Genomic DNA, 16,037 nt, shown 5'->3' with positions numbered 1-16,037 from the left:
CATTTGGGTCAAGCCTTCTCGACATTTTCTTATACCAACTTATTTCCCTGTAACTATTCTCGCTCACATCTCCATCAACTCTTCCCTGATTTTTCTACCACCTACACAGTTTGGGAATGAATTACAATGGTCAGCTAGTCCACCAACCAGAGGACATGAGAGGAAAGCAGGACACTGGGGGAAGCCATCCCATCACAAGGAAAGTCTGCAAACTCCATGCTGAGTGGGACAGAGGTCTAGGATGCTGTTAATATTAGGCATTACAGTGTTGTCCAACTTCTCCAGATTCAGATTCAGATCTAACACAGACCAGTTAAGAGTGGTTAAGATTCTGAACTCATTGGGGTCCCCCTGTGATTCCAATGGACTGTCAGCATCCCTCCCTCTCTCACTGCTAACTTGATTTATGCTCAAAAGTTAACCTATGATTTAAAAAAACACTTTTCAAATATTAATTATAATAGCTTAGCTCAAGATTGATTTCAGTGATTTCCTGCTTTTAAACCTTTGGTGAAATGGATACCAAGACTGTAAATCATATACAACATCTAGAAATCTGTTAGAATGAAGAAGTAATGCTGGAAGAACTCAGCAGATCAAGCAGCATCTGTGGAGACGAGAAGTTGTATATTGACGTTTCTGCATCAGGACACTGATAATTAGAAGAATTAAATGGATTCTTTTGAATAATAAGCCTATGTTAACTCTTAGAACATTTCAGGATTGGAGAGAATCATTAGAGCCCAAGACTAAGCAATTGTGATGGTTTTACCAGAGTCATACATGTATATGTTGGACCTCACTTTTTTTGAAGCACCTAAAGCATTATTTGAACCTTGAAACGAGGTGAGTTTTATTGTGTAATTCCTCTATTTTGATTTCCAGGTGAACGTTTTGGTTATGGGAACACTGAAAACCTTTGGGATTTTCTTTGTGACCTTGCAGGAAGTATTTGGAGCCTCCTCGGAGCAGATCAGCTGGGTCGGCTCCATTATGTCCAGCCTCCGCCTCTCTGCAGGTAACCGGGTTTGATTGGAGAATGGGTTAGTGTTGTGGTGCCCAATCCTATGCAATCTGCAATATGCAATTTTAGTTTTAACAGTTGTGCCCTATTGAAGTTTTTTTTTGTTTCCTTTGCTTCTTCCTCACATGCTGAAAGAGCTAATGCGAAGATACAGATTCAAAGTCCTCTCGCACCACCTTTAAGTGCTTTTTCATTAAACCTTGAATGTGAATTGAGGGGGGTTGGGGGGCTGGTTACTTAACTGTGAGAAGCTTCACAATAATTCAGTCTCTACTCAGGGGATGGTTTTTGACGCCCTCCCTGGTTGTGAAACGCAGATGAAATTGTATATAAAGCATAGACTTATTTGTTGCTGCCTGATTTCTTGTTCTCTCCTTCCACTATTCCTTCATTTTTGTCATTCTGTCTCACACAGTCTCTCTCTTTCTCACACTCACTCACTCTTTTTCTCTCTCTCTCTGTACCCTGAAACTTTGTCCCAAAGTCAAATTCTGTAAACTGGGTTTGTTCCAATTCTTAAAAAAACATGAAATGCTGGCAGAACTCAGCAGGCCAGACAGCATCTATGGGAGGAGGTAATAATGACGTTTTGGGCCAAAACCCTTCATTTTGGGCCAAAACCCTTCATCAGGAAACCCTCCTGATGAAGGGTTTCGGCCCAAAACGTCGTTATTACCTCCTCCCATAGATGCTGTCTGGCCTGCTGAGTTCTGCCAGCATTTCGTGTTTTTTTATTTATTTCCAGCATCTGCAGATTCACTCATTGTTCCAATTCTTTTTCGGCATTTACAGCATAACGTTGGCATAGTCACTCAGACGCTGTGATAGACTCCCATCACCTACGCCAGGTCAGCTGACGTGGGTGATGGGAAAGTGCTGGTGTGATCAGTAGATGGTGCCCCTGAGCCAGGAAGGGGACAGTAAGCAGTGTTAGTGTTGCACCTTGGCCTGGGATTACAGTATTGACGCTACTTTGGGCATCTGTCACCGTGGTGTGAATAACACGTTTTTTAGTGTGAAAAACATCTTGTGTGAACTCCTTCCCAGAACTTCTTGGTAGGGAATTTATTGTTCTTATTCCCCTTCTCTGAGTGAGGTCATGGTGAAAGGTCAGGAAAGATGCTGCCCTGTAATGCTCAGTTGTTCTGATAGTTGTCACCATCTTTCCAACAATTTGCTCTTTGGACACTGAGGAGGCTCAAAGCTGTCACTCGTGACTCAAGTTATGAATACAGCAAAAGATTACTAATTAGCATATTAGACTTTATGAAGATAAACTACCTTGGAGTACTGTTTATTCTTACAAAATGCCATTCTCAGTTTCGATTTTATTACAACAGTCATGGTTTTCATCTATCCTTAACTCCCTTAATTCACACAGCTGATCGCTCACCCATGTAAACCTCTTTACCCTCACCTGCAAAATGTTCTGAATCATCAATATTCCACTTTTACTGTTCCAGAAATTTGATTTTAGAACCTTATTCTGATTTCTCCAAATCTTCTCCCAGAGCAGGCCTTGATCGCCATAGTGTTCAGGTAAAACCAGACTTCTTTTTCTTCTCATCCTCTGCTCCGTTATTGATGTCAAACTCTCAATGTCACTTTCTCAACACATTGAAACTCTCCCCAACTCCCATTCTTCCTGCATTTGGGAATTCCCTCCCCACAGTTTTAACAAATATATTACAACTTAGTAGTAATTGCTAAGTGGAGATTTAACCTCATAGGCTAACCATTGAAATTATGGGTGTGTTGAATCATAGAAACATAGAAAACCACAATACAGGCCATTTGGCCCACAATGCTGTGCCGAACATGTACTAAATTTAGGAATTACCTGGGGTTACTCATAGCCCTCTATTTGTCTAAGCTCCATGTACCTATCCAAAAGTCTCTTAAAAGACCCTATCGTATCCGCCTCCACCACTGTCGCTGGCAACCTATTCCATGCTATCACCACTCTCTGCGTAAAAAAACTTGCCGCTGACATCTCCTCCATAGCTACTTCCAAGCTGCTTCAAACTGTGCCCTCTCGTGCTTTTTAACCAATCAATGTGCTGTATGTCCATTTATGAAAATAGACAAGAATCTTCTATCTTCCTCTCTCTGCACTCTGAAGAGCTCTCACCAAATCCACCTTCATGTTTTCAGCTTTACCCCCTCTTACCAATGGCTCCAGCCTCCTTCCTCCCACCCAACACACCCGAATGAAGTACCCCATCTTCTGGATATGGGGACAACATTTTAGAGGATTGACAACATTTTAGAGGACAGGGGGAATTACAAGGGGAAGGATAGTTGCTTTCAGCTTTCATCCATTCATATAACCATATAACAATTACAGCACGGAAACAGGCCATCTCGGCCCTTCTAGTCCATGCCGAACGCTTACTCTCACCTAGTCCCACCGACCTGCACTCAGCCCATAACCCCCCATTCCTTTCCTGTCCATATACCTATCCAATTTTTTTTTAAATGACAAAATCGAACCTGCCTCTACCACTTCTACTGGAAGCTTGTTCCACACAGCTACCACTCTCTGAGTAAAGAAGTTCCCCCTCATGTTACCCCTAAACTTTTGCCCCTTAACTCTCAACTCACATCCTCTTGTTTGAACCGCCCCTACTCTCAATGGAAAAAGCCTATCCATGTCAACTCTATCTATCCCCCTCATTATTTAAAATACCTCTATCAAGTCCTCCCTCAACCTTCTACGCTCCAAAGAATAAAGACCTAACTTGTTCAACCTTTCTCTGTAACTTAGGTGCTGAAACCCAGGTAACATTCTAGTAAATCTCCTCTGTACTCTCTCTATTTTGTTGACATCTTTCCTACATTTTGGTGGCCAGAACTGCACACAATATACACAATTCTCTTTGGCATTATCCATCTGTAGTTTCAGTTGATAGATGTGGAGCTCTGCCAGATGCAGAACGACTCATCAGACCACAAGATGATGTCCTGGTAGCACAGCGGTTAGAGAAATGCTTTATAGTGTCAGAGGTCAGCAAGCAGAGTTTAACTCCCGCCGCTGTCTGTAAGGAGTTTGCACATTATCCCTGTGACCGTGTGGGTTTCCTCTGGGTGCTCCGGATTCCTCCCACACTCCAAAGATGTATGGGTTGTGGTTAAGGTTGGTAAGTTGTGGGCATGCTATGTTGGTGCCAGGAGCATAGCGACACTTGCAGGACGCTCACATCAGATCCTCAGACTGTGTTGGTCGCTGACGCAAATGACGCATTTTACTGTGTGTTTCGATGTACGTACAAAGCTCATCTAACCTAACTCTCCTAAGTGGAGGGAAAGTACGTCTCAAAATAAAAGAGAGAAGAATTTAAAATGCTTAACCTGATCTTCTCTGTGCAGGTCCGATCGCTTCGGTTGCTTGTGGGAAGCTGGGGGATCGGTGGACTTCGATTCTGGGCGCTGTCCTAGTGAGCATGGGATTTCTCATTAGCATGCTGGCTACCAATGTGGTCTTCCTTTATATGTCTCTTGGCGGTGTCGTTGGTAAGAAGTGTTAATTCTGTCAAAATCAGTTTCAATATGGTGATCTTAGCTATCTTTACGCGTGATTGTTGGGAATGTCCAAGGGCTTCTCTGTAGCCAAAGAGTGTCTTTTTGATAACTTTTGGAGGGATGTGTTAAAAGCACTGACTATAATCAATAAACTATATTCACATATTGTCCCATCACCTTTCTTAATTATCAGCTTTCTGCACTAGTAGCCTGTATGTTCCTTTTTATCACTCTCCCAGTTGTCCACATAATTCCCTCTCGTCCCACCTCCCTACCACTTACCCCACCCTATCTGTTTCTATCTGCGTCTTTTGTTGTCTTCTTCCATCTACCATTCACCTGCCCCTGTCCTCCATTTCCACCTATCCCTCATCCCTTATCTGGATCCATCTGCCCATCATCCTTCACCCTTCCTCAGTCAGCCAATCGTCTGCTGGCCCATTTCTCACCATTCCCTCTCTCCTCATAATACTGGCTATTACTCTTTACCCTTAGTCCCGATGCAGGGTTTCAACCTGGAATGTCAAGAATTCCTCTCTCCCTACCACCCCTACCTGTCCCAGGTTCAGCAGTTGAGTTCCTCCAGTAGGTTGCTTGTAATTCCAGATCTGTGGTCTCTCTGTACATTAAGTTAACATTGATAGTGTGGCTATCCCTCGACTTCCTATATTAAAGTTTAGATTAGTGAATACATTCACATAAGTAACTTAGATGTTTTGGTCCCTCGTCTGTCAACCTATGAGATTTAAGCACTTCCCAGAAAAATTACTAAACATTGTAAAATCTGAAATAGCACAAGAATTGGAAAAGCTTTTTTAAAATGTCATCCTTGACCTTCAGCCACTTCACAAAGGTAAAGTGAAGAGTGACAGCTACAGGTTAGAATGCTTTATTTCATGAAAGAGCGGTAACAGTCGTGGGGCAGACGGGTCTATACCAGTGGTACAAGCTGAGCAGAAGTGAGCAGAGATGAGTATCTCAGTGGAATTAATGACCAGGGCATTTTAAAATAATAAATGATATAAGGTAAGGTCCCAATGGAAGCCATGGAATTGCTAATAGTTCTCAAGCTGAAGTATGTATAAATAAAATTCAGAAAATGTTGAACATAATCAGCACATTAGAAGCGTAGAAATCTATAGCACACAACAGGCCCTTCTGCCCACAATGTTGTATCGACCATGTAACCTACTCTAGAAACTGCCTAGAATTTCCCTACTGCATAGCCCTCTATTTTTCTAAGCATCATGCACTAAGAGTCTCTTAAACGACCCTATTAGGTGGAGAGGTAAACAGAGTTGGCATTTTAGGTTGAAGACCTTTGATCAGGCTGGAAGAGATAAGAGATGGTATCTTTGCTTCATGCAAGATGGGGAAGGCTCAGAAATATGGTGTTTGACAGGAGGGATGGTGGCGCAAGACAAAAGGGTAAAAATGGGATATAAGAACCTGTAGAGGAAATAACCAAAGCTATCTGAGATGGTTAAACTCAGAATTGAGCCTGGCCTGAATGTATCTAACCAGAAAAAGAAGTACTGCTGGTCAGCTTTAAGCCTTATTGGAACAATGTACAAAGGTCATTATGGGAACCGATGATTATCAGGAAACAAGACTCAGTTGTGTGCCTGCAGACTGACATGAAATCCCAGTATATTAAACTGCATTGTGAGCATAAGGGCATTTACCGGAGTAGAAAGGATAAGGGGTGGCATGGTAGCATAGTGGTTAGCGCAATGCTTTACATTACCAGCGACCCAAGTTCAAATTCCCACCGCTGTGTGTAAGGAGTTTGTACGTTCTCCCCATGACCACATGGGTTTCCTCCCACTGTCCAAAGATGTATCAGATGGTAGATTAATTGGTCATTGCAAATTGTCCCATGATGACTCCCTGATTAAATCAGCAGATTGCTGGGCAGCACAGCTTGAAGGGCTGGAATGGTCTGCTTTGCACTGTATCTCAATACAACTAAATATGTACATCACTCTTACACGTGGAAGAAGTAGATGTTAAGAAAGTTGATGTTGAAGATGAAAGTGTTTTATCTCATGGGAAGTTGTTTAGGGAGGGAAAGGCATGATTGACTTAATTAGGGATTACTTTGGAGCTCTGAAAAGGGAGGGTGCGGTGGTACATAGGATAAATCGGAGGCAGCAGACAATAATCTGTGGAATATTAAGGCTGATGATCCTGATGAGGGGTCTCAACCTGAATCATCAGCTGATTATTCCTTTCCATAGCTGCTGCCTGACCTTCTGAGTTCCTCCAGTGTTTTGTGAGCACTGCTGTTGGGAGTACTGAACCATTGAGGAAACATCTCTCTTCATAAATACTCCTGGCCTGTTGAGTATTTCCAGTGTTTTCAGTCTTTATCTTCATCTGCAATTATTTGTTTTTGACATAGTGGAATAAACAATATTTCCAATTGTTCATGAAAGGCCCAGCATAGCTAGGAACCATTTGATGCCTCTCACCAATACTTTTACTTGAAAGAAATGAAAGGAGTCAAAGCGCAACAGAGATAAATGTTGAACTTGTAATCACGTAAAATATGCAAGGAACAACAATAGTATTTCATGTGACGTAGGTAATTTGCTATTTGCACATATTCAATAGTATTCTTTCCAAATCCTTCATTGACGGTCGTGAATGTGGCTGTACAGGTTACATTTCTATAACTCCACCTACACTTGAGAGGTTAACACTCTTGTAGTTTGCTCGTTTGCAAAATCTAGCTCATAATTGCATGTTAAGAGATTGCTCTGTCAAGTTTATGTTAAGTCAAGCAAGAGAAAGGAGGGAATGATCTGATTTGTGCTCTGATCTGATCTGCTCTGATTTGGAAAGAATGGACAGTTGCCTACATCCTGTGTCAGGTGTTATGTGGCAGACCAGAGAGACAAAATGTTTAGAAGAAGACAATAAGGTGTGAATGTTTGTTGCAGGAATTGGCTTTGCTTTTCTCTATCAAGCAGCAAGTGTCATGCAGGCAAAATACTTCAAAAAAAGACTTGCTACAGCCTACGCCATTGCAAGGTCGGGAATGGGCCTGACATTTGCCCTCGCCCCTTTCACACAGTTATTGCTCGTAGAATATGATTGGCAAGGTAAGTAATGTGTGCTTTAATTCTCTTAACCAGTACAGATCACTTTTTATCATAAATTTTAAGAAGTACCATTTGTCAAAGAAAATTTGCAACTAAGAAATAGGAGGGGGATACTCCACAATGCCTCAGATCAGCTCTCCCATTTAATAATATTATGGTCAAGGAACAGAAACAGGTGCTTCTACACCAACTTTATAGAGATACAGCACGGAACAGGTCTTCCCGCTCAATGAAACACACTACCCAGCAATCGGCCAAATCACAGAACAACTTACAATGACCAATTAACCAACTAACTGGCACACTTTTGCCCTGTGAGGGAAAATGGAGCACCTGGACAAAACCCATGCCATCATGGAGAGAACTTACAAACTCCTTTCTGACAGCGCCAGAGTTGAACTCCAAACTCTAGAATGCCCTGGGTTGTAATAGCATTGCACTATCCACTACACTGCCACAACCTCCACAAGAATCCTATTTAAGTTAGTCCATTTTGCCTATGTTTGTTCCATATCCCTCTAACCCTTTCCTATACATAGACCTGTCCAAGAGTCTTTTAAATATTGTTATTGTACTTGTGTCAACAACTACTTTTGGTAGTTCATTTCATATATGCATCACTTCTGCACAAAGAAGTTGACCCTTCCTCTCTTAATTTAAACCTAAGCTTTCTAGTTATTGATTCACTTTCCCTGGGAAAAAGATGACCTTCATTACGTTTTACATCTCTGGAAGGTCTAACGCAGGGTTTACCATCCTGGGGTCCATGGACCCCTCAGTTAATGGTAAGGCTCCATAACATAAAGAAAAGGTTGGGAACCCCTGGTCTAAGTTCTCTGTCTTCATTTTAATCTTCAGCCTTCTATCTGCTTTTCCCATAACAGTTTCAACGGAGAAACTGATTCCAGGAGTGACTGCAGTCCTCAAGATAAGCTTGTCAGTGAGTGGGTACAAACATTGGTTAAGCTGCAACAGTTGTCCAACGTATTCTTGAGCCTCAGAGCCAGATGCCATTCCTATTTGACAAAGGGTTTCTATATTCACTCAGCCAGATGAAAGGAAGAGAATCCGCCAGGAGTTTTCATTTAATTTTTTTTTTATTTCCCTCTATAACTTTTGTAGACAGATGGCTGAAACCCTAGGGAATATCTATAGCAATAATTGGTATCTGGTGTTTATGAATGTGAGGAAATTAGTGGAGATTATATTCATTATTGCCTTAACTTGGATGGAGTCATCAATGATTCACTGATGCAACTGAACATAAATCTTGGAGTTTCTGTAAATAAGAAATCACCTGTAGGACTTCTTCTAAATATTGAGATCCTATGTCACATCTGTGGGACTATTCCTAAAAATAAGTCCTACTGTGGTAAATTTACAAATATTAACTATCTCTGAAAATCCTCTGGAAACAGTAGTATATGGAAATTCTCTGTTGACCAGTGTTTCTGCCATAATTCTAAACGTTAACATAATGTATCTGTAAGAGTAACATGTCTGTAGGATTTTCTCTAAATATCATCACACTTAAGAAACTCTCCAATAGTACAAAGTTTAAAGTAATTTTATTATCAAAGTAGGTATTTGTCACCATATACTACAGTGAGATTTATTTTCTTGCAGGCATTCACAGTAGAACATAGAATATAATGGATTCAATGAAAAACGACGTACAAACAACCAATACATAAAAAGAAAACAAAACAGACAAATTTTTAAAATATATAAATACATAATACTGAGAACATAAGTTATAGAGTCCTTGAAAGTGAGCTCATAGTAAAATACTATGGTCACTAAATTCTAATACTGTATATGTAAAGCTTTTCCTATATATTGGCACCTGGAGCGGCTTTCTGGAAATAATTACACTCCTGTGATACTTTTGCAAAATATTGACAAACCTGAAAGACAGCTGCTAAACTTTTACAAGTTTGCAAGGACTCTTTTGTAAATTTTAATAAACCTCTGGGATCTTCTATCACACCTGTGGACCCCACACAAAGATGACCAGACCTGTTTGAAATTACATCATAAAAGCAGAAGAAACTCTGCAGATATCTTCACTGAGTGAATAAATAGTTAATGTCTGATTTATTTTGTCTCTACAGGTGCATTGCTTATTTTGGGAGGTATAATGCTGAACCTTATTGCTACTAGCATGTTATTGAGGCCAATTTATCTCCAGGAAAACCAGCCCAAGACCTCAGAATCAACTTCCAACACGAGAACACTCATAAACGCTCAGAACAGTCTTTTTCAGAATGGAATGACTAAACAAGGTATCTTTGAGAAACATTCAGAAGGCTGTTTAATCTCTGCCAACCCCACACTGAGTCACTTGGCAATTGGTCACCTTGGTGATTCCAAGGGCCATGATACCTGTATCTTGACTGACGACAGCCTAAGCATCAATCCGTTGCGAGTGGAGGCGGAGACCAGCATCACACATGAGAGCATAGCCTTTTTGGATAAAGTAACTTTCAAAAAAACTCACAATGAGAGTGTTGATTGCTCGAGCAAGGACAAGGGAACGCAAAGCCTCCCTCCAAAGGAGAAGCTTCTCGACTTCTCACTATTAAAAGATCCTTTCTTTTGTATATACACCTTCTCAGTGATGTTCAGTCAGTTAGCATACTTCATTCCGTACTTTCACCTGTCGGCCAGGGCCAAAATCTTGGACATAGATGCAATGGATGCATCCTTCATCATTTCTGTTGCAGGTAAGCTCAGCGTCAAAAACATTTTGTTCGAATTTTTGCTATTGGTATCCGCTCAAGGTATGCATTAAATCAGTGGTACAATGATCTCCTCAATACCACAAATACATTGTGAATCTTCATGTATACTTCTCGGAATTAAATCCCAAAACTCTGAGTGAAGGTTTTGCAATGCACATTAAGTGGCCACTTTATTGGGTATACTTGTACACCTGCTCATTAATGCAAATATCTAATCAACCAATCATGTGGCAGCAACTTAATGCATAAAAGCATATAAACGTTGTCAAGAGGTTCTTGTTCAGACCAAACAATCAGAATAGGAAGAAATGTGATCTAAGTGATTTTGACTTTGGAATGATTGTTGATGCCAGTTAGTGTGGTTTGAGTATCTCAGAAACTCCTAATCTCCTGGGATTTTTAGGTAAACTCTCTAGAGTGGTGCAAGCAACAAAATCCATGAGCAAGCACAAATCCATGGTCTATTGAGACTAATGGATGCCTACACCATGGAGAGCATTCTAACTGGTTGCATCACTGTTCGGTATGGAGAGGACACTGCACAAGATTGGAAAAGGCTGCAGGAAGTTGTAAACTCAGCCTGTTTCAACATGGGCACTATCCTCACCGGCATTAAGGACATCTTCAACATGCAATGCCTCAAAAAGGCAGCATCCATCATTAAGAAGCCATACCAGTTGTTTACAATATATATTAATGATTTAGACGAGGGAATTAAATGCAGCATCTCCAAGTTTGCGGCGGACACGAAGCTGGGTGGCGGTGTTAGCTGTGAGGAGGATGCTATAAGAGGATGCAGGGTGACTTGGATAGGTTAGGTGAGTGGGCAAATTCATGGCAGATGCAATTTAATGTGGATAAATGTGAGGTTATCCACTTTGGTTGCAAGAACAGGAAAACAGATTATTATCTGAACGGTGGCCGATTAGGAAAAGGGGAGATGCAACGAGACCTGGGTGTCATTGTACACCAGTCATTGAAGGTGGGCATGCAGGTACAGCAGGCATTGAAAAAGGCAAATGGTATGTTGGCATTCATAGCAAAAGGATTTGAGTATAGGAGCAGGGAGGTTCTACTGCAGTTGTACAAGGCCTTGGTGAGACCGCACCTAGAATATTGTGTGCAGTTTTGGTCCCCTAATCTGAGGAAAGACATTCTTGCCATAGAGGGAGTACAGAGAAGGTTCATCAGATTGATTCCTGGGATGGCAGGACTTTCATATGAAGAAAGACTGGATCGACTAGGCTTATACTCACTGGAATTTAGAAGATTGAGGGGGGATCTTATTGAAACGTATAAAATTCTAAAGGGATTGGACAGGCTAGATGCAGGAAGATTGTTTCCGATGTTGGGGAAGTCCAGAACGAGGGGTCACAGTTTAAGGATAAAGGGGAAGCCTTTTAGGACCGAGATGGGGAAAAACTTCTTCACACAGAGAGTGGTGAATCTGTGGAATTCTCTGCCACAGGAAACAGTTGAGGCCGGTTCATTGGCGATATTTAAGAGGAAGTTAGATATGGCCCTTGTGGCTAAAGGGATCAGGGGGTATGGAGAGAAAGCAGGTACAGGGTTCTGAGTTGGGTGATCAGCCATGATCATACTGAATGGCAGTGCAGGCTCGAAGGGCCAAATGGCCTACTCCTGCACCTATTTTCTATGTTTCTATCACCCAGGACATGCCTCATTGCTACCGTCAAAGAGGATGTACAAGAACCTGAAGACACATACACAATGTTTCAGGAACAGCTTCTTCCCCCTGCCTTCATATTTCTGAATGCACAGTGAACCCATGAACTCACTATTTTCCCCCCTCTCATTTGGCAATACTTATTTCATATAATTATTCTTGAAAAAAGGATCTCGTGCTTTCCCAGTGTATATGATGAATAAATTCTTCTAGGGCTTCCAGCCGGACACAGGTATTGATTTTAACTATGTTTTGATGACAAACTCTACCACCTTCATCAGGGGTTATGTTTGGGCATGTCTAGTCCGGTGGTATCCTCGTTGCACATCCCTCCTGATTGGTTGTTAGACTGCTAACACGAGAACATCTGCAGATGCTGGAAATTCAAGCAACACACACAAAATGCTGGTGGAACACAGCAGGCCAGGCAACATCTATAAGGAGAAGCACTGTCGACGTTTTGGGCCGAGACCCTTCGTCAGGACTAACTGAAAGGAAAGATAGTAAGAGATTCTTCTCCTATCATTTCACATTCCCCCCCCCCCCCCTACTTTTGAATCTCTTACTATCTTTCCTTTCAGTTAGTCCTGACGAAGGGTCTTGGCCCAAAACTTCGACAGTGCTTCTCCTTATTGGTGCTGCCTGGCCTGCTGTGTTCCACCAGCATTTTGTGTGTGTTGTTATGTTAGACTGCTGAAGCTTCAACTCACAACTCACAAGGAGCTGGTTGTGGATTACAGGAGGAATGGAGATGGGCTAACCTCTAATGATATCAATCTATCTGGGGTTGAGAGGGTAAACAGCTTTAAGTTCCTCTGTGTCCTGGTATGGGAACTGTACCTCCCTTCATCGCAGGACTCTGCAGAGAGTGCTGTGGACAACCCAGCACATCTGTAGTTGTGAACTTCCCATGATTCAGGACATTTACAAAGACAGATGTGTAAAAAGGGCCCATAGGATCACTTGGGACCTGAGTCACCCCAACCATAATCTATTCCAGCTGCTACTATCTGGGAAACGGTACCACAGCATAAAAGCCAGGACCAACAGGCTCTGGGACAGCTTCTTCCACCAGGCCATCAGACTGATTAATTCATGCCGATCTGAGTGTATTTCTATGTTACATTGACTGTTCTATTTATTATAAATTACTATGATTGCACATTGCACATTTGGATGGAGATGTAACATAAAGATTTTTACTCCTCATGTATGTGAAGGATGTAAGAAATAAAGTCAATTCAATTCCATTCAATTATATGCAGACTAGAGCATCACAGTATATTCTTAGTGACTAATCCCTATTATATCATCATTCCTTAATTGTCACCTTATAAATTCAGGAATGCAGTACCCAACAGTATTCAAGGGAGCAGCTTTTCCTTGAGGACTGCAGTAACTCAGGAAGATGGTTCACTAAGATGCCTCTCAAGGGCAATTAGGGTTGGCAATAAATACCAGCTAAACCCAGCTCTGTAAAAATGATGAAAGAAAAAGTAATCAGGTCTAAAGGTGGAGATACAAAACAAGATTTGCACCAATGTTCCCTAAACTTTGCGCATGGTCTGTCAAGGATTTGCCTGTCAATTATCTGCTTCCTCAGGCAGCACATTTGAAATATTCATTACTCTCTGTTTGAAAAGATACCCCTTAGACTGCCTTTCCCTTCTCATCGTAAGTCTCTGCCCTCTAGTACTCAACTCTCCTGCTCTGGGAAAAAGACTGTGATTATCTAGTCAATCTCTGCCTTTGCTGCCCGACCTGCTGAGTTTCTCCAGCAGTTTTTGTGTGTTGCACTGTTAAGGACCAGCTGAATTCCTGTGAAGGGAAGTTTTATTGGGACACCCAGGATAGTGGTGCTGAAGCAGCAGTACTTATTGTGGAAGCACAACTCCTCATTCAGTGCCATTCTCCTGGCAGGCAGGTTGCCCATTCTGACAGGTTTGGCTGGTTTGGGCTGAGCTTCTGTTTTTCCTGATGTAGCACCCGACTGTCTGTGAGGCCCGCCCACCCTCAAGAGTTCAAAACACGATACAGGAGCAGAATTAGACTATTCGGCCCATCGGGTTTGCTCTGCCATTCCATCATGGCCTTTGTAATATCCCTCTTAACCTCATTTTCCTGCCTTCTCCCCATAATCTTTGATGCCATTACTAATCAAGAACCTATCAACCTCCAATTTAAATACAGTAAATGACATGGTCATGAATCCCACAGATTCACCATCCTCGGGCTAAAGAAATTCCTCCTCATCCCCGTTCTAAAGTGCCGTCCTTGTATTCTGATGATGCAAAACGTGGTGGCCAAGATTACTGCAGTTTGGTACACTGGAGGTGCATAGTTCCAAATCAGTTGTGCACAATTAAATCTTCATAGTCCTCTGAATAAAATAATCCATGGACGTGCACAAAGAGAGTTCACAGTTGTGTCTCAGGTAGGTTACAAATGAAAACCCCAAGTGTCATTCGGCACAGAGTAGTGACAACCTTCTTAAAAGTGTTGAGGTGAGAAGTGTGTTAAGACTCTGCGGAGGAGGCTGCAGAAACCTTTCTTCAAGACGAGCTGGAGTTCACCTGGGGCTGGATTAGTCACTAAGAATACACTGTGATGCTTCGGCCTGTTGTATACAGATCTATCCCCCACAAAGATCTGTTAAAGCACACAGATCACGTTAATCTATATATTGTGCCAACTTGCTAACTCCGCTTTGCCCTTTGTGACCCTATCATTAAATAATGGAGTACACTGAATCACAACTACATGCAGTTTCCCAAGATTATGAGGTGTATTATCTAGCGCCCTTTGTACCCACAGGCTGCAATAATCCATTCCCAGATCAATACCTTTACAGTTCCATATCTGACAGAGACTTCGGAGTCTGATTTTTTTATTTCACGTGAACCGTTAATGAGATGGGTCCCAGGGCATGCCAGTGCACTCGGTCTGAGGAGGATTGTGATTACTTAAATTCAAATCCAGTTGCTATCTTACGTGAGTTGAATGAAAAGAGGTCACTTTGTGCAAGTATCGACAGTCCGCCCTCTCACCGGAGAGCAACAGCAGTCACATGGCAACACAGCACAGGTCAGGATTTCAGCAGACTCTGGCTCGGTGACCAAGTGGATAGAGAGGGTTAGAGCTAAGTAGGATCATTTCGTGTTACACATAACCTAAAGTATCAGCACAAGGAACTGGCCCAATCCTGCTTTCACAATGGTCCTTCTGTTCCCTTGCATGTTTTTGCCTGAATTTCTTGCTGTGTGAAATCTGTCCAGGCTTGAAGCTGATTGCTTAAGACCCTTTTTTGGTAAAAGGAACCATTCATTTTTCTGGCCTTGCCTCTCAGTCTGCGTTTCCCTGGTTGCCTAGCAAAATGAAAGCTTGCTCTGCTGATTTCTGCATTTCTCTCCCTGTGTCTCTTTGGTCAATCTAGGATTCTATAATTGAATCCATTCAACACTGGAGGCTCTATGACTATTCATCTTAGCTGTTCTGAACTCCTGAAGTGTCAAACTTACTTAGTTTTGTTAACTGTAGTTCATTTTTGAATTGGTGCTGTGCAGGACAGAGTTTTCTAACAGTGACTTGGGCCGTGCTTTGAATCTGAGAGGAACCTGGGAGGTACTGGAGGTCTCAGACTAACTTAGACCACACTCCAAGCAACCCAGGCCATGAGGGTAGTCTGTCGGGCAGGTCAGCGTGAAATTAACCCTGATCACGGCGAGACTAAGACAGGTCGTTCAGAGGCAAATGCTGGTTTTGGTGAGACCAACTAACACAAATCAGGGTGAGACTGACATAAGGGACTCGGTGAGATTAGCACAAGTCACAGTGAGACTAAAGGTGAATGTTTCCCAAGCCATATCGAGACCATCCCAGACCACAGTGAGACTGTTCTACCCAGGCAATGGCAAGACTAAACCTAGTTAGGGAAACTAATTCAGGCTGTGGTG

The 16,037-nt window shown here is 42.1% G+C and overlaps 1 protein-coding gene across 4 annotated transcripts in view; it reads left to right on the top strand.

Moving 5' to 3' along the window:
* The window catches only part of slc16a4 (solute carrier family 16 member 4), a 93,654-nt gene that overhangs the window by 63,298 nt on the left and 14,319 nt on the right, over positions 1–16,037 (top strand). For all 4 annotated transcript variants that reach the window (XM_073030521.1, XM_073030523.1, XM_073030520.1 and 1 more), the window contains exons 4-7: positions 886–1,018; positions 4,394–4,537; positions 7,492–7,653; positions 9,768–10,379. In XM_073030521.1, coding sequence (XP_072886622.1) covers positions 886–1,018; positions 4,394–4,537; positions 7,492–7,653; positions 9,768–10,379 — 1,051 coding nt within the window. The remainder of the gene's footprint in view (positions 1–885; positions 1,019–4,393; positions 4,538–7,491; positions 7,654–9,767; positions 10,380–16,037) is intronic.

This window comes from Hemitrygon akajei, chromosome 27 (genome assembly GCF_048418815.1).
Source record: "Hemitrygon akajei chromosome 27, sHemAka1.3, whole genome shotgun sequence".
Classification (NCBI taxonomy): domain Eukaryota; kingdom Metazoa; phylum Chordata; class Chondrichthyes; order Myliobatiformes; family Dasyatidae; genus Hemitrygon; species Hemitrygon akajei.
This window is presented reverse-complemented; position numbering and strand designations above follow the sequence as displayed.